This window comes from Aotus nancymaae, unplaced genomic scaffold (genome assembly GCF_030222135.1).
Source record: "Aotus nancymaae isolate 86718 unplaced genomic scaffold, 86718_ANA_hifiasm-v0.15.2.pri h1tg000008l, whole genome shotgun sequence".
In the NCBI taxonomy this organism is placed as follows: domain Eukaryota; kingdom Metazoa; phylum Chordata; class Mammalia; order Primates; family Aotidae; genus Aotus; species Aotus nancymaae.
Genome location: NW_026988419.1, coordinates 4777240 through 4796716, shown reverse-complemented (window position 1 = coordinate 4796716; position 19477 = coordinate 4777240). Strand labels below are relative to the sequence as shown.

Sequence of the window (19477 nt, the reverse complement as noted above, 5' to 3'; positions counted from 1 at the left end):
TGCACTCTGCACATTCCCACTTCCAAACCTGAAGGGGAGTTCACTGATGCTTTCAAACCAACAGAGGATAGCATCAAAGATCCATGGGTTCATATTATCCTGACCTACTTGTCTTTGAAATGATAGGGAAGAACTGGTAATGCTGCTTAAAACATTCCTAAGGGGTTACTACAACTTTCTGGGTCACACAATCTGTGAGATGGCCTTAGATTAGATAATATTTTCTCACTCATTATTTTGTAAAACTAAATTCACCATTTACTTTCCACACTCCCATATTTAGCAAGTATCAAACTCAAAGTACATATCTAACTCAAAACTCAGACAACTGGATTCCTATCTTATGTTCGTTCTTTTGTTTTTCTCATCCAGTTCATAGACAGTTCCTGAGCATCCCCTGTTTGAAAAGCACCATGCTAGTTGTCACGACAGATACTGAATGAACCAGGCACAGTCACTAATGTTGAAGAGCTCACCTTCCGAGATTCCAGAGGAAGTTCTCCGCGATCTCACATCTGAGTCAGACACTTCTCTGGGCTCTCAGAAACGTATTTGCAAACCTCTCCCACAGCACACATCACACTGCTCTGTAAGGTATGAGTTACTCATCCAGCACCCTGTCCCCACAGCCTTCTAACTACTTCTCGGAGGCCATGTCTTACTAGACCAAGTGTATATCCCCCAGAGCCTAAAGGGTACCAGATACACAGCAGGTGCTGAATAACTCTGCAATGAAGTGAATGCAAAATATAATGAATATAAAGACATATAAGCATAACTCAAAAGTCATGTGCTCCCAATAACAAAAGGAAATTCTGCAGGACTTCAGAGAAGGGACCTACTTCACATTGGGGATTAGGGACAGTTTCTGGAAGCAGGAAGATTTTGAGTTGAGCCTGAAAAATAGCTGGGGAGGTGGAAAGGTAAGTGGTAGAGGATCAGAGGGAGCGGGGGAGTGACGCAGATAAGCATTCCATTTGGGGAACAGCATGAGCAAAACCACACAGATCTGAGGGTGGAACTGGGGTTACAGGGGTGGGGGTCAGACACTGAAGAGGCTGCTCATGCATCAGCTATGGCGTGTGTGTCACTGTGAATGAACCTTGAAACAGACAAGCCCAAGAAATGATAATTTACAGGGAGCCTTACAAAGGAGTCACTTGCTTTTGGAACAGGAGAAAATAGACATAAGGCAGACATGGACCTGAAAGGACAGTGTCTTGCACCTTGGTCACTCTGGCTATAGAACAAGGACAGTGGGTACTATCAAGCAATAGACAAAGTAACTGGTTCGGGTCATTCATCATTTCCAATAAACCAAACCCAACTGAAAGAACTCAGTCATAGGAAGAGTAGGACTTCTCAGAGCTTGAGCCTTCAAATTCCAAAGGTAGAAGGAGATGTCACAGAAGTCAGGTCTCATCAGTGATCAGAAATGGAAGAGCTTCTCTCAAAGACAGGCATATCCCTGGGCTCTAGAAGGCTTGAGGATGATACCAGCTCAATCCTCTCTCAAAACAAAGTCTCAGTAGTCAGCTCTGGTATCTGATCCTAATAGAGTAAGGATGGTGGATTCCTAAGGCAAGAGATAGAGAGGTTTCTAGGGAGCCTTCTCAGAATGGAGTCCTGATCCCATTTGCCTATCAACCTAGGCCAGAGCCAACCAACAGGAAAACTATGGGATCGTTATTGAACATTATATCACTGCCCAGCATTTATCTTTATTACTAACTCCATGTGGACTTGAAATGATTAACAACTTAATTCTTGGATGAAAAAAAGGTTGTGCATGTCCTTTGGGGAGTCAGCAGGAAGGGGGAGATGAGAACCGTTTTTCGGAGGCGTCTGTTTTCAGAATGGTTGTCCACAATCTGCATGTGAATTTGGCATCAGAATCACCCTGCTGCCCACCAACAGGCATCCACATCTGGGCAAAGGACCTGGAATATAACTTTTTTCCAGGGGAAAACTTATCTCTGCAGGGAAGGGATTCAATTGGGTAGAAAGGGGGCAACAGAGAATTAGAAGAATTCACCACGACTATCTTGTGGTGGTTAATTTTATGTATCAACTTGGCTGTGCCACAGTGCCCAGATATTTGGTCAAACGTCATTCTGCATGTTTCTGTGAAGGTGTTTTTGGATGAGGTTCACACTTAAATCAGTCAAGTTTAATATACCTAGTGTTCCATTATTGGAATGCTAAGCCTGTGGGAGTTATTTATATCCTACTGCTCAAGGTCATTGCCAAGGTCTGATTATTCATGCATGCAAAAATTCAAAAAATTGTATCTTCCAGCATAAATGGGTTAAGAAAAGCAGATCACCCTTCATAACGTGAGTGGCCTCATCCAATCAGTTAAAGACCCAAAGAGAACAAAAAACTGACCTCTGCTACGCAAGAGGGAATTCTGCACACAAAGAGCCTTTGGACCCAAACTGCAACTCCTTCCTGAGTCTCCAGTCTACGGGCCTCCCCCATTAGATTTTGCATTGGCCAAGACTCCACAATTGCATAAGCCAGTTCCTTAAAACAAATCAAATATATATAAGATTATTGCCACAATTTCCTTAAATTTACTGAAGGGCAATACAGAATCAGCAAATGTATATATATATATGTAATAGATATATAATATATATAATGTGTGTATATATATATAATCTCCATCCAATGATCCTGTTTCTCCAGTGAACCCCAATACAAATTTCTTGACCTAGAGAGACACAGTCCACGGAATCTAATTTGGATCTAAAGAAGAATTAAGGTCTAAACCAACCAAGAGCCCCTCCTGACGCCCTGACACCCACTTGCAAGATAATTAAGGAGTCTATCACCAATAGGCAGCAGCTGGTAGCCTAACAACCTTGGTGACCAAGTTCAAAGAGAGATCTAAAGTTTTTTCCATAAGGAGAAGGAAAGATCAGAATCAACTCTTGGTAACACAAAAGCAGTTTTCAAGAACAGAGCCTCCTGGCAGTGTTGATGTAAACGTTTATAAAGACCTTCCCTAAATGTTTATAAAGACCTTCTCCAAAGAGCAGCCAGCTTGAGCTTTGTCACAAGCCACCCATCAGCTTGGAACTGTGAAACATGCCCTAGCCCAAGTGCATCCGACAGAAGAGAAATGAGTTCCATTACCAAATGTAAGTGGGCTGGAAATAACAGAATTGCTTTTATTTTGATGGATGATCTAATAAAAAGACATAAAAATGATTAGAAACAATAAAATTAAATCACAAAATACAGTTCTATTTGTTTTGTGCTATGGAGTGGATTCTTACATTGGGTGGAAGGTTGGACTATATAACTTCTAATTTTAGGAAACAGTAAAAAGAAAAAAAGACGTGATGACAGCAGTCTTTCATTGCTAGCAAGCTACTTTTAAGACACTGAAACAGCCATTGCAACAATCACAAAAAGTCACAGGAACCCAAGTAGATACAAAAAAAAGATTTTCTATTTCCTCTGCTCCTGCCTTAAGGAGTTCAAGTCCCCTCAGACATTTCTCTAACATAACAATGTGCACCAAGGTGGTGCGTCTTAGAATGAAATGGACATGGTCATTCCAGCCTAATCATTTGCTTAGAGTTACTGAGGGGTAATAATAATGGCTCAGATAAGATTATTGCCACATGTTCCTTAAATTCACTGAAGGGCAACACAGAATCAACAAGAGCAGAGGCTTTACTAGAAACACCTGAGGTGGAGCTGGGAGGCAACCACGGAAGGAGGAGGTGTTAGCTCAAAGACACTGGAAACTCTTTGAAGGAGCTGCTACCCCTAATGGAGATGTGCTGCCTCTGAAATGATCTGCTAAAACTAGTTTGGATTCTTCACCACAGCTTTTGAGTCACTCTTTTCACATTTGACAAGGCTGGTCAAGTTACCTGCCAGGTGCTAAATAACTCCCTCTATTGCCTTTTTAATGAGTCCATTATAAGCTTCCAGGCAGAGCCTCCTAGCTAGAGCTTGCCTGCAGAGGAGCCCACAACATACATATGTTAAAATAACATGACGGCCGGGTGCAGTGGCTCACGCCTGTAATCTCAGCACTTTGGGAGGCTGTGGTGGGTGGATCACGAGGTTAAGAGATCAAGACCATCCTGGCCAACATGGTGAAACCTCGACTCTACTAAAAATAAGCCGGGTGTGGTGGTGTGTGCCTGTAGTCCCAGCTACTCGGGAGGCTGAGGCAGGAGAATCGCTTGAACCCAGGATGCGGAGGTTGCAGTGAGCGGAGATCGCGCCACTGCACTCCGGCCTGGTGACAAAGAGAGACTCCGTCTCAAAAAATAAATAAATAAAATAACATGACAATCACCTTAGAGATTAAAAATTTCTCCAGAAAAGCTACCCATAATAAAAGAAAGCTCACAATTGAATCTCACCAGTTTGTCAATCAAAAATTCTGGGTCCTCTGACAGGACACTTCTCTTGTGCTAATATTAACTTTTTCAGAGCTGATCAGACCTCAAAATTATTCACTGGGAAGTGTGAGTTGACATGGGGAAGATCTGTGTCTCCTCCTCCTCTCCACAGGCTCACCTGGGAGGTAGGAAGGCCTGCCCCCCTCCACCCTGTGCCAGTGGCTTTTCTTAGTCTCTCACCCTTCCTCTGCTATGGCACCTCTTTATCAAATACGTTCTCCTTGGCTTCCTCTTCTTTTCTCCAGTTATTTTATCCCTCCCTAGCCATGACTGTCATAGAAAAACACTGAGTGTCCTTCACACTTTTTCCCCATAAAGTATGTTGATACATGAGGCTTCTCCTCAGGAAGAAGAGCAGACTGGTCCAAACTGGCAGAGACAGGAGGGCACAGGATGTAAAGGCTGGGCTTGGCCTCCTGGAAGGATCCCCCTGGCGCTGCACCTCCTGGCCTCACTCCAGTGGCTCTCCTCACTCCCAGAAGCAGGGAGAGTTTGGGCTTTGGTGTCCATTTGTGTTATTTTTCAAAGATATATCATAAATGATTACTTCCACCACTCTCTTGGGTTCCTGACCACATTCTGCCTCCTCCAGGGAATATCATATGGGAAAATGCTATATATTTTTATTTATTCACTTATTTTTTGAGACAGAGTTTCACTCTTGTTGACCAGGCTGGAGTGCAATGGTGCTATCTTGGCTCACTGCAACTTCTGCCTTCTGGGTTCAAGCGATTCTCCTGCCTCAGCCTCCCTAGTAGCTGGGATTACAGATGCCCGCCACCACAACCGGCTAATGTTTTGTATTTTTAGTAGAGACAAGGTTTCACCATGTTGGCCAGGCTGGTCTCGAACTTCTGACCTCACTGATCCAACTGCTTTGGCCTCCTAAAGTGCTGGCATTACAGGTGTAAGCCACTGCACCTAGCCAGAAAATGCTATATTTAAGCAGCTGCAATATTGTAGCTAACAGGAAAATCACAGGTTTTCCAAGATGACAAGAACAGTATTTGAAAGCTTCTCCCAATATTCCATCAGTCCTATTTCTCTGACTTGTCAAAGTCCACACCACTAATACCCAATATGCTGACATTCCCACAAGAAGGCATCACCAAAGAAAATTTACCTGTGCTACCCTCAAAATCAGTCTCAAACAAACCATGCTCTTTTGGGGTTTATGAATCCACTGTCACTGAACATTAACTCCAATAGAAATACCTGTATAACCAGAGAAGAAAATAAAGAAAAGGTGCTGGAGATAGATCTGGCAAGTGGTGAGCAGAACAGATGTCCCCTAATGGACCAGGTCCCTTCGTGAGGTATGTGAGGTATGAAGTCTTCCTTGTCAGAGATCTTCAGATGGACCCTGGAGTCCACCTGCAAAAATGTTTTAAGGAAGCTCTAGGCCAGGTGCAGTGGCTCATGCCTGTAATCCCAACATTTTGGGAGGCTGAGGCAGGTAGATCACTTGAGGTCAGGAGTTTGAGACCAGCCTGGCCAATGTGGTGAAACTCCATCTCTACTAAAAATACAAAAATTAGCCAGACACAGTGGGACATGCCTGTAATCCCAGCTACTTGGGAGGCTGAGGCAGGAGAATCACTTGAACCCAAAAGGCAAAGTTGCAGCGAGCTGAGATCGCACCGCTACACCCCAGCTTGGGTAACACAGTGAGACTCCATCTCAAAAACAATATGTTTTAATGGAGTTCTATACTGATGGAAGTTGACCTCAATGACTTCCGTGGTCCTTTGTTCATCTGACTCCCAAACTCCTGCTTGGAAACAGAAAACAGGAGGCAGGGGAGGAAGCTGTACTCTTGCCCCACACCCCTGTCACATCTGCTAAAGAAAAAGCAGAACAGGGCTCAGGGTTCCCATGGTGTTTCTGATGCTGGCTCCATAAAGAGAAGAGGTAATGGGTCATCTTCTCATCCATGCCTCTTTTCTGTTCCTTCTCTTACTTCCCTTTGACGTCTGTAACTCTATTATCATCACCAGGGAAATGCAAAGACTAAGGAGGGAATTAACACATTGGCATTCAACAGTTCCCAAAACGGGCAAGTCACTGGCTGTGTTTACCTTTTCTTTCTTCCATTTCTCTTTCCTGTACTAATGGATATAATGACTACTACTTCTCACAAAAATCTCTACTTTATACCAAAGCAAGAGGATCACTACACAAATGTATTCCAATTACTTTGAAAATCATATGGAGATTTAAATATCTACATGTTGCATACTGGCATATAACTGAAGCCATACATTTGGGGGGCTTCTTTAGCAAATGTGTCTGTTCCCTTCCCTTCCACTCTTGCTAATGTATACAGAGCAATTTCCCCATCCCAGTCATTTTAATACCATTCATATTCAGATGAGTCCCAAACTAAAATCTTCAGCCCTGATGTCTCTAAATACTCACGTCCTAAGTCCAACCACCATTTCAGTTTCAAAACTACTCCCTTAAGTTTATGAGCAAGGGATTTAATTGGGTTGAAAGGGGGCAACAAGGAATTAGAAAAATAGAGAGAATGTTGTGATGGTTACATTTTATATATCAGGCCGGGCACAGTGGCTCATACCTGTAATCCCAGCACTGAGGGAGGCCACTGCAGGAGGATCACTTGAGGCCAGGAGTTCCAGGCCAGCCTGGCCAACATGAAGAAAGCCAATTTCTACCAAAAATGCAAAAATTAGCCAGGCATGGTGGTGCATACCTATGGTCCCAGCTACTCAGGAGGCTGAGACAGAAAATCGCTTGAACCCAGGAGCCAGAGGTTGCAGTGAGCCAAGATCATGCCACTGCACTCCAGCCTAGGCGACAGCGAGACCCCATCTTAAAAATAAAAAAGAAATTATATATCAACTTGGCTTGATATGGATAGACAGATAGAGGGATAGATAGATACGTAACAGATAGATAACAGACAGACAGATAGATAGAGCAAGGATAAAAGGGGTGAGAACACATATATACTTATGTATTTATCCGGGTAAATATTCACGTAGATGTGTGTATTTACAACCTACCAGACATCCCCTTACCTCTGACGGCTTCGTGGTGCATTTTCCTTTTCCCGAACACTCCAAGTCATTTGCATGGCTCTCCCCGGGCACACAGGTGCTGACCTTCACCACCAGAGTTAAGCGCAAAGCCACAATAGACTTAGTAACAGAATCATTCACAAAACCTGAAAGAAAATGAGACAAAAGGAAATTGTCAAGTGTCTCCTTTTTAAAGGCAGTGTGTTGAAAGCTCTACTAACAACCTTTCCACAAGACTATGAATTTGGTGTAAACAGCACTTAAGTCTGACAGAACAAAATGCAGTGAGGCATGGGAATAAAGCCCATGACCACCATCCACTCAGACCTCAGGGCTTTAGGGCAGACTGGCCCTCCCGAGCCTCACGAGAAACAACTAAGTCCAAGCAAAACCAGCACCGGGCACGTGAGCCACCACCTCAGATCCTTTCGCTTTGCCCCCACCCTTGCCCTCTGAGGGCTGCTTTGTCTCTCAATTCCATCCCTGTGCTGGCATCTTAGACTTCAGTCTCTGCTTGTGAACCCCAGACTTCTCCCACAGAGCAGCTTGCCCACATGACCCAAGTCCTCCTCCTCCTGGCTACTTCAGAGTCACGAGTGCTGGAAATCCTCAAGGGCCCCACCCAGTGATCACATGCCCTAGGCTCAGTCTCCCTGGAGTGGGCAAGCAGCATGGGCACACATTCTCTGTTGCATTTACTGATAATTAGTAAGATATTCATCTTACTTGATCACCAGTCTGACTGCACAGTATCAAGTCAAGCCACACAGTTTTAGCCATCTAGTAAAATGGGACTGATCATAGTTGAATATGGATTGCAGTATCACTGACACACCATATTTGTCATTGGATGATCTTTATCTTTACGTCCTAGGGCAGCTATTCATACATAGTAGGTAGCAATAAATATGGAATAAATAGATGAATAAACATAGCCTCTAACTGGAAAGGAGAAATAAATACTGTAAGTACTTTTCCATCAATGATTAAATTATTTTCACTGTGAGCATTTTTTCTCATATGAACATTCATTTGTATCTAATTTTTAATTTTAAAACAAAATATCAAAACTCATGAATACGATTTTTAAAAGTTTCATCCACTCTGTCAAGAGCAAAAGTTTAAAAGTCTCAACATTATGAAGCCATGTTCATAGATAGTTTTACAACAAAAGGTTTTTAAGACCAAGGGAGTTACTAAGGAGTCAGTGGGGAAAAGACAGAGAAAATAATTTATTCTAGGGCAACTGAAATGAGCTCCATTATCAAAAAAAAGAGTATATTTGGATCCCTCACACCTCACACTATACAAAAGTAAATCTAGATGGCTTAAAAGAGCTAAATGAGAACTGAAAAACTTTAAAACTTCAAGCGGAAAATATAGGGGGATATTTCATTGATCTGAAGGCAGAGGATTTATTAAACCAGATGCAAAATAACCATAAAGAATAGATAATCAATTTAACTTTACCCAACTTTAAATTATACATACATACCTAACATAAAAAAAGATAATAGACAAGACACAGGCTTGAAAATAAAATTTATAACGCATATAACCAGCAAATGCTTAGCTGTCAGAATATATGAAGAATTCTTTTTGCAAACTGCTTTTTTCCTCAACGTTATTTATATTTGTACAAATATTGAAATCTATGAAGCATTAAGAAACACTGTTATGGCCAGGCGCGGTAGCCTGTCTCGCTCTGCTGCCCAGGTTGGAGTGCAGTGAGGCAATCTCAGATTACTGCAGCCTCCGACTCCTGGGTTCACGTGATCTCCTCCTGCCTCAGCCTACCAAGTAGCTAAGATTACAGGCACCCACCATCACGCCTCAATAATTTTTGTATTGAGGCGGAGTTTTACCATGTTGGCCAGGCTGATCTTGAACTCCTGACCTCAAGTGATCTGCCTGTCTTGGCTTCCCAAAGTGCTGGGATTATAGGCATGAGCCACTACACCCAGCCTATAATATTTTATTTCTTTATGAATAATATATAGAGCAAATACTGCAAAACATTTATTAAATCCTGTGTACAATGAAATCTTATATTCATTTCCATAGTATTATACTTTTTGTTTGTTTGTTTCTTTAGACAGAGTCTCGCTCTGTGGCCCAGGCTGGAGTGCAGTGGCATAATCTTGGTTCACTGCAATCTCCACCTCCCAGGTTAAAGTAATCCTCGTGCCCCAGCCTTCCAAGTAGCTGGGATTACGTATGTGCACCACCACACCCAGATAATTTTTGTAGTTTTAGTAGAGACAGGTTTCATCATGTTGGCTAGGCTGGTCTCAAACTCTTGGCCTCAAATGATCCTCCCACCTCAGCCTCCCAAAGTGCTGGAATTACAGGCATGAACCCCCATGCCTGGCCAATTTTATGCATATTTTAAATATTCTGTAACCAAATTTTTTGTTTAGATTATTATAGTTCAGGCATCACAACTTCAAACAGGCTTTGGCTGGTTAGGAAAAATATTAATATCCTGAAATCTAGAATACACCGTCCCGAAATGACTTTTTGGTCATCTTCTTTATACATTTCCTCATCATTTGTTCTTATAAGTACGTTGCATTAAACAATAATAATTAACTGGATAGAAACAGAGCCCATGCTGGTTCGCCTTGCTTGCATGGTACCTAGTATCACTTCATTAACTGATGGTCACATGAGAACATGCTGCTTCTGTTGACAACAAATTAGCAAAACTTCCCAAATATTTTCAATGTTCTCAAATTAGAATTCCTTGCACACTGAGGTGCTGCACATTCCTAAGGCCTATTATCACAGGTTTACTCAAAGTATTGCTTGACACAGTCAGGTTCGCTTTTCACACTTTTTAAGAGATGGGTATTTTGAGAAATTTGGCATAAAAAGTCAAGACGGACTTCCTACATTGTTTCCTTTTTCATACTTCTTTTAATTTTCAGCCAGGTGCGGTGGCTCATGCCTGTAATCCCAGCACTTTGGGAGACCAAGGCCAGCGGATCACCTGAGGTCGGGAGTTCGAGACCAGCCTGACCAACATGGAAAAACCCCGTCTCTACTAAAAATACAAAATTAGCTGGGCGTGGTGGCATAAGTCTGTACTCCCAGCTACTCAGGAAGGCTGAGGCAGGAGAATTATTTGAATCCAGGAGGTGGAGGTTGTGGTGAGCTGAGATCACGCCATTGCACTCCAGACTGGGCAACGAGAGTGAAACTCTGTCAAAAAGAAAATGTTTTCATGAATGTAAGACTTCTCTCATGGCCTCTCAGCTATTTCCATTTGTCTTTTCTGTTTGTTTTATATCTTTTGGGGAAGATATAAAAATTATATCACAAATATCTACAATGACTGAAAACCCTTCTGAAAACAGATTGAGCCTCTAAAAATATTATTAGGAAGTGCCTACCTTAAGTAAGTATATATAGGCTGGGCACAGTGGCTCACGGCTGTAATCCCAGTACCTTGGGAGGCCAGGGCACCCACCGCTGGAGGGTGGTGCTATGGTTTGGCTGTGTCCCCAATTTCATCTTAAATTGTTGTTCCCATAAGCCCCATGTGTGATGGGAGAGACCCAGTGGGAGGTGATTGAATCATGGGAGTGGTTACCCTCATGCTGTTCTCATGATAGTGAGCAAGTTCTCATGAGATCTGACTGTTTTATAAGGGGCTCTTCCCCCTTTTTCTCAGCACTTCTACTTGCTGCCACCATAGCAAGAAGGACATGCCTGCTCCCCTTCCACTATGATTGTAAGTTTCCTGAGGGCTCCCAATCCCTGTGGAATTGTGAGTCAGTTAAACCTCTTTCCTTTACAAATTACCCAGTCTCGGGTATGTCTTTGTAGCGGTGTGAAAACTGACTGATACACGTGGGGCTCTCTTAAATTGGGATCCATACTATCATCTGCCTATACTGTTTTTGTGGCTTTGAGCCTATATATTTGCTCCCAGGAGCTTCAGAAGCTAGGTCTGGAATACGAGAGGAGAGGAGCAAGACCCCATCTTCTCCTTCATCTGGGCAGAGGACTATAAAAAGCTATTGTCCCAAGCTTGCAACAAGGCCACCTGGATGAAATCAATTGCTGTGGCCATGTGCTTTGGAAATGCACCAATGCATGAAGAACCACCAGGGTTACCTCATCCAGGCCACTGCATGCTAGAGGTGAGAGAGAGTCGATACCCACCATCTACGATGCTAAACAGGGGCCATCCTGTGGCAAAAAAATAAAGCAGGCTTTGAATTGAGGAGCAAAAAGAATCTGTACCCTCTGGATGGGATTCTGAGGTGCAGTGATTCCTGGAGATCCCTTTAGTGCCAAGGGGTTGACACAAATCTGATGAGGTCCTCTAGCTCTCAGAACAGCTTATAGTAGCTGTGGTCAGTTGACCTCTGGGTTATACCTGTGTATTTCTTGGGCATTCAGTGAAGTCTTGTTAAAGCTAAGCCAGTTCCACACATTCTATGCAGAATGAGGGAGAGAGGTGTCTCCTTTTCGAAGTCAGGAAATCAGAGGCACTTATATATGGAGAGAAAAAAGCCCAGCAAAGATGTCATCTCATGAGTATTAGGCAGAGGAACACAGTGGAGCAGTGGAGACAAGACAAAGGACAGGGATAGGACCAAAAATGGAACAAACCGAAGACTAAAGATTGGTGAAGGGAACCCATCAAGGAAGAACCTGAGGAACTGTGCCAAATGAGAACCTGCCATGTCCGGCCTGCCCATGCTGGCTGCCATGCCAGGGCAGGTGGGTTCCTACGTGACTTAGGTACCCCAGGCAAACACCTTGTGAAAAGCTACAGGTTCCTCTGTACTTCAGTCTCTACTGAGTATGCCAGTTTCACCTGTGGGCCATGTACTGGCTGAGAAAACAGATACTGCCAATGACAACTCTATTCATAATTGTCTAGCGTTTATCTCAGACCTGTGGGGTCCCTCAAATCCCATCACGGAGGCTTTGGAAGACAACCTTTACTCTGATTCTCCTTGGGACAGAGGAAGACATGGCTATGACTTTAACCAGCCCAGAATGTAAATGAATAACGTATGATTAACACCTCAAGTATATAGGAGAAACGTTCCCCCATAAAAGGTATTAAGACAATGTTCTGGAAATGTGTTAAGTAGGAATAATAACCGAATAATAACCCAAGTAAGCTGACCATAGAATTTATCTTCAAAACTAAGACGACTTTCAAAATACAACTTTTTATAATTACACCTGGACACGGGCATAAAGTGAGACTCTCTCAGGCAATGGGATAATATAGTCACCCTGAACTTAATGTCCCAGGGAGCATCTGGAGACGGTATATCTGCAAAGTCTTACATCAATGCCAGGGATGTTTGTTTTTTGTGTTTTGAGATGAAGTATTGTTCTGTCACCCAGGCTGGAGTGCTTTGGCCCAATCTCAGCTCATTGAAACTTCCACCTCCCAAGCACAAGAATTCTCCTGCCTCAGCCTCCCAAGTAGCTGGGACTACAGACACGTGCCACCATGCCCGGCTAATTTTTTTGAATTTTAATATTTTTTGTAGAGATGTGTTAGTCAAGATGGTCTCAATCTCCTGACCTCATGATCCGCATGCCTCAGCCTCCCAAAGTGCTGGGATTACAGGTGTAAGCCACAGTGCCCAGCCGCCAGGAATGTTTTTAAAAGGCAGAAGATGGATTCAAAAAAGCAGTATGAAGTTTAATTCAGCCAGGCATGGTGGCTCACACCTGTAATCCTAGCACTCTGGGATGCTGAAGCTGGAGTATCACTTGAGCTTGGAGTTCAAGACCAGCCTGGGTAACGTAGTGAAACCTCATCCCTACAAAAAATTTTTTAAATAGCCGAGCACAATGGCTCATTCCTATAATCCTAACACTTTGGGAGTCCAAGGCAGGCAGATCACTTGAGGCCAGGAGTTTGAGACCAGTCTGGCCAACATGGTGAAACCCTATCTCTACTAAAAATGGAAAAATTAGCAGGGCATCATGGAGTGTGCCTGTAATTCCAGCTACTTGGGACACTGAGGCACGAAAATCACTTGAACCCGGGAGGCTGAGGTTGCAGTGGGCAATCGTGCCACTTCACTCCAGCCTGGGTGACAGAGTGAGACTCCATCAAAAAAAAAAAAAAAAAAAATTAGCTGGCCGTGGTGGCACACACACCTGTAGTCCCAACTACTCAGGAGGATCACTTGAGCCCAGGAAGGGGAGGCTGCAGTGAGCCATGATTGTGCCACAGCACTCCAGCCTGGGTGACAGAGTGAGACCCTGAGAAAAGAAAAGAAAAGGGGGAGGGAAGGAGGGAAGGAAGGAAGGAAGGAAGGGAGGGAGAAAGGGAGAAAGGGAGGAAGGGAGGGAGGGAGGGAGGGAGGGAGGGAATTAATTCATGGGCAGCAGGGTCGTTATAGGAGATTAATAAAAGTCAAAGTGAGTGGAGACATTCCTCAACTTCAAGTAGAGCGTCAGGAGACAAATGTCTCCTGTGTCTCAGTAAAGAGGCACCACAGGTCTGACACAGAATGGTATTTTATGTCCATAGAGAACTAGCTGCCTTCTTCCTAAGAGTTCTTCCTGAAAACTTTATTTAAATTGGCTTTGGGAAGTAACGAAATTAACGATTTAGGCAAAAATGTATCTTCTGTGGTGCTTTCTACTTCCTCTGCTATGGTCAGGAACCATGTAGATGCCTTATACCTCTCCCAGCCGCCTTTCACATCTTGTTCACCCCAACTCTGTAAAGATTTCCACAATTCTCCCTTTGTGTGGAATACTCCTCCTTCTTCCAGTCTTACAGCCATTGAGATCCAGCTCAGAGCCCACCTTACTGATGAGTTTTTCCTCCATATTCCAGCCCACTCTGAGCTCTACCATGTCTATCTGTGCTTAGGTATAAAACATCACGTACTGTTCCTGATCATTTTGCATCTTGGGTGGCTTCTTATACCACCTTTACTGAAGCTTTCTTGATGGCAAGGGACAAGTCTTAGAGAAGTGGTGAGTAGGAAGTCAAAATACAGGTACATTAATAGCCAAAGCAGCAAAGACAATTCCCAAATAAAAGTTTTTAAATTGTATCATCCAGTATGTCCACTTTCAAGAACAGCAATCGTTTTGATGTACAAATTCCAGTTTACAAAAAAAAAAAAAAAAAAAAAAATGCTTACCAACTGGTGATTACCTTTGATAGAAAAATGGAGCCTGCTAGAATGTTGGGATGTTACCAGTTCTTATTCCAAGTGACACTTTTACACATAAAACAATAAAGATAAAATCAGATATCAGTTATTATTAAGGTATTTTCATACCTTTGCTTTGTTCTGTAGTTTCACATTATTTTTTAAGATCCATATCATAAGAGATGATACAGATCTTAAAATGCTCACTAAGCATTTAGACCACATAATAGTCTAAACTGATACAGACAAGGCTTTCTTCCAATGATTAGTTTTAAAGTTCCATTCAACTATTATACTTAACCAGCAAAAATGCAAATGAATATATAGTTAAAATATACAAGGTATAGTTTTCTAGATTATTTGCTTCCATTTCCTTGATGAATATTTACTGAACTCACATCCACCAACGAGACACCATGGTAGATTCTAAGGTTACAAAGGTAAGTCACCCTTGGTTTCTGCCACTCCAAACTTTCAGGCAAAAGTAGTAGTTCTTAACTAGTGTTGAAATTAGTAGCTTCAAAATCTTGCAAGAGCTTTTTCAAAGTCTGTATTTTCAGGCCCCAAAACAAGTGATTCAGAATCATCTTGGATGGATCCCTGGCACACATGTTTTCGTGAAAAATGCCCTAAGTAATTCTGATGTGTGCTTCTGGTTAAGAACCACTGGTCTAGTACAAAAACTAATCTAAGTCACGTGAGTGATTCGTATGATTATTAAAGTAACAATCACTTCGAATTAAAGGCAACCTTATGCACACCTACAATTAGCATATTTTACTCATCTATTTTTGAAATCTAGGTGATGCCATCTTTAGACAAAATTGATACTCACAAGTTCATCATAAGTCTCTGAAGTTCTTAGAGACAACTCTGAAAAAGGTTTCTATATTAGCTTTATTTGCTTTTTAAGACTGTATTTTGGTTCTAAAATCTGTTAATAGATGATTAAAGAAATCAGTCTTTGCAACAGTGTCACACATTCCCACATAACTCCTAATTATCTCACCTAATCCCCTAAAGTGGATCAACGGGACAAGCATGTTATTTGCAGCAATGTACTGTTCACGCAATGAGAACAGTGGCTGGGGGCTCCTTCCAGGTAAAAATGTAATTTCAGTAAGTTGTTTGTACCTCCCTTTGATCACATTTAGGGGGAAAATGCCTGTATTTTCTCATAATGACAAGTAATACTGTCCGATTTAACTTTCATCAAACTGCAGCTAGGTCAGAAGCAAAGTAGCTCTCAGGAAATTCCACATGCCACGAGCAGGAACTGTGCCCCTTACAAAGGGGCCGCAGGAAGAATCTGAAATGAAATAGAATTCATTCAAAAGAAGGACGTTCTTTGGAGCTTTATAAAAGAATGATCATTTGAGAGTTGTTGAAAAGCCAGTGTGAGTTCTTTGACACAGCACTCAAACTGATAGACACTTTCAACACACTATATAAGAAATGCAGAGCACACACTCACTCTTTTTCTCTTCTCTTCCCTAATGGTAAGAAGTCAATATACGTAGCATAGTTGCTGCTGCATAGAGGTCTGTATAGAAAGACTTGTCTTTATATTCAGAATTCTAAGATCCACAGGCCAACTAATCAGAGACAAAAACTGGTAAGCAATGAGAATGACAGTCTGGATGCATTTACGAAGCTGTTTGAGAATGGGCTTTTGCCAACACCTGCACTTTCATCGTCTTTTTAGGCTCAAGAACCGGTGCTGCATAGGAGGCAATGAAGGTGCCCCAATAAAGCCTGCTGTGAATTACAACCAAGAAAGAGAAATAGAAAGAAGAGACGTATAAAAGAAAGAAGAAAAGACAAAAGAAGAGAGAGGAAAAGAGGAAGAAAGACTAAGCAGGGTGATAGGAAAAGAAAACCAAACCATAAGATAGATACTGAGTGAGACAAAAAAGGAAGGGCGTGGGGGGGCGGAACTAATACATAAGAACAAAGTCAAAATGGAGGAAAGCAAATGAAGGCTTATTGTGGAAGACAGTGTGGCAATTCCTCAAAGACCTAAAGACAGAAATACCATTTAACCCAGCAATCACATTACTGAGTATATACCCAAAGAAATAGAAATCGTTCTATTATAAAGACACTTGCACATGTGTGTTCATTGCAGTGCTATTCACAATAGCAAAGACATGGAATCAGCCTAAATGCCCATCAATGATAAACTGGATAAAGAAAATCTGGTACATTTATACCATGGAATACCATGCAGCCATAAAAAGAATGAGATCAGGTCCTTTGCAGGGACATGGATGGAGCTGGAGGCCATTATCCTTAGCAAACTAACACAAGAACAGAACACCAAATACTGCATGTTCTCACTTATAAACGGGAGCTCAATGATGAGAATACATGGACACATCGAGGGCAACAACATACACTGTGGACTTTTGGAGGGTGGAGGGTGGAGGGTGGGAGGAGGGAGAGGATCAGGGAAAATAACTAATGGGCACGAGACTTCATACATGGGTGATGAAATAATCTGTACAGCAAACCCCCATGACTCAAGTTTATCTATGCAACAAACATGCACTTATACCTCCAAACTTCAAATATAAGTTTTTTTTAAATAAAAAAAAAAGAAAGACTTTCTGTCAAAAAAAAAATTCAAGGGTTCTTACATCTTTTGTTATAAAAAGGCATTCTGTCATCTTCTGATTTTTATAACCTTATATTCCTCACTGCAACCCACAAAAAATATAAAATTAGAGTTATTTCAAAGTTTTTACAAAAAACATTTGGTTAAATCATAAGTGTATACAGTCTAAGTCTGTGATTCCAATTATGAGGCTGAAACACAGAGGCAGCACCCTAAATGGACAGATGATGCAGTCCACGTAAGGACTGGGCTGAAGGATGGGGTTGGGGGGAGAGCAGTGTAGGATGGCAGAAGAGCTGAGTCCATTCATGCTTGCTGAGCTCTAGATAGGAGGTAGCATTTAGGTTGAGCCCTGAAGGCAAGAATGAGTCAGCAAGAAGAGCTGGGGAGGTCAGTGTGTCAGATAGAGTTCCAGTGACCAGTATCTTAGCTGAGGACAGAGAAGCAGGAGGAGCCAGATCACAACGGGTCTTATGAACCTTAGTGAAGATGTGGATTCCTTGCCAAGCACTATGGAAATCCACTGAAGAGTTTTAAGCAGGAGAATAACACATGATTGGTGCATTTTCAAAGACCACAAACCACAAAGAACAAACAAGACTTTCTTATGGATTGGCTGTGAGGTATGAGGGAAGGGAAGAAATTACACATAGTTTAAGTAACTTTGTGGGGGCGTGGTGGTAGGCAAGTGAGTCAAGATTTCCATCGTTAGCATACTAAATTGGAGAGACCTCTGAAGGAAACATTCAAGTTGGTGGTTTGACGTAGAACATGGGTAGTTAGAAACACCAGGGCTGAAGATTTCAGTGTGGCACTCCTGAATGTGGATGGTACGAAAACCACTGGGACAGGGAAAGTGCTCTTAGGAAGAGAATAGAGGGTGACAAGACCCAGAACCAAGCTCCACAGTCCGACAGCCATAATCTACACAGTCTGGCCTAGATATCAGACCACGGTCATACTAGAAAAATCAACTAAAACATAAATAACTTTATGATTTTCTCAATGCAGAGTTGTAAGGAAAGACAAGATCTCTGTGACCCGAAGAACATAAACAGCTTCAAGAGGTCAGACCTTCGGCAACGTTAGCTTGAGACTTTGGTCCACAAGCAAGAAGAAAAGTCTCCAGGACTCTACACAGCTCAACTCAACATTTAGATGCTGGAGGGAAAAAGAGAGAAGAAAGGGAAGGAAGGAGGGATGAGGAAAAATGACAGTGCTGGACTTGAGAGGTTCACTTCAATTTGCTACACAACTGGGTGATTTCCCTAATGAGTTTAAAACTGTAATGAAGGGAAACTGTCTCCAGAGATTATCCAGGGATCTGTTAGCACCCTCAGTAACTGGTTATGATGACAAAGAAAAGTTGGGTTTCTTTCTCTCTCCCTCCATTTCCACTCCCCTCCTTCCCTGCTCTCCTAACACACAAATAAACACTCTTGCTCTGCTCTTGCCCACAACTCCAAGCTGTGCTCATTAGGATGGCAATGAAATGTTCTGCCATCACTGTGGCCCTTTTAAAATCAAGACTTTGCCAAACCCACCTCCCTTGGTGCAAATGCAAAGCTGAGAGCAACCAAAAGGGTCTTCAGTCATTATTTCTGGAATGAAGCGGTCAAGCATCAGTGGAAGCACAAAATGCTGGGCTTCAGGCCATTACCTGTTTGTTTCACTGCTTTTCTCCTTCAATATTAACACTAAAGGGTCTTAAATGGACTTTGTAGTTAACACCTCATTGGGATTAATAGCAAATGGGATTTGCTTTTCTCACTTCAGTCATTTGGCTAAAGACCATTTTCTTTCCTGTTAAAGGGAAAGCATACGTGGAAAATAGAAATTCTGATCATAAATACTTGAGCAGTAGGTGTTGGAGACAGATTGTGCCGAGTTTTCCTATTAAGACTCAACAAGTCATTTGGCACAAACCAATAACCTGTAAAAATTGTTCACAGTCCACAAAGTCCCATGGCTGGCACCAGATAGGCATGAAAGGTTTGCAATATCACAGATTCCATCCCTAGATGGAGACCCAGGGACTTTGCATTAACTCGGGCATGGGGAAGGCAAACACCTGCAATCCCACATCTAACTCCTCAGAGGCAGGGGTGAAACGGCACACCTGTGCCAACTCCCTCAGAAGGTAGGATGAGGTCGGCGCAAAGCTAATAAGCCGGTCGGGATCCCCCTGGATTTGTGACTCAATACTTGTGGGCTGGGAAACAAAACTGGAAA

General features: G+C 42.4%; 1 protein-coding gene across 1 annotated transcript in view; it reads right to left on the bottom strand.

Annotated features, from left to right (window-relative positions):
* DNER (delta/notch like EGF repeat containing) overlaps positions 1-19477 on the bottom strand; it is a 362737-nt gene that overhangs the window by 189434 nt on the left and 153826 nt on the right. Inside the window, exon 5 of the mRNA XM_012434038.3 lies at positions 7472-7617. Within this exon, the coding sequence (XP_012289461.3) occupies positions 7472-7617 (146 nt within the window). The remainder of the gene's footprint in view (positions 1-7471; positions 7618-19477) is intronic.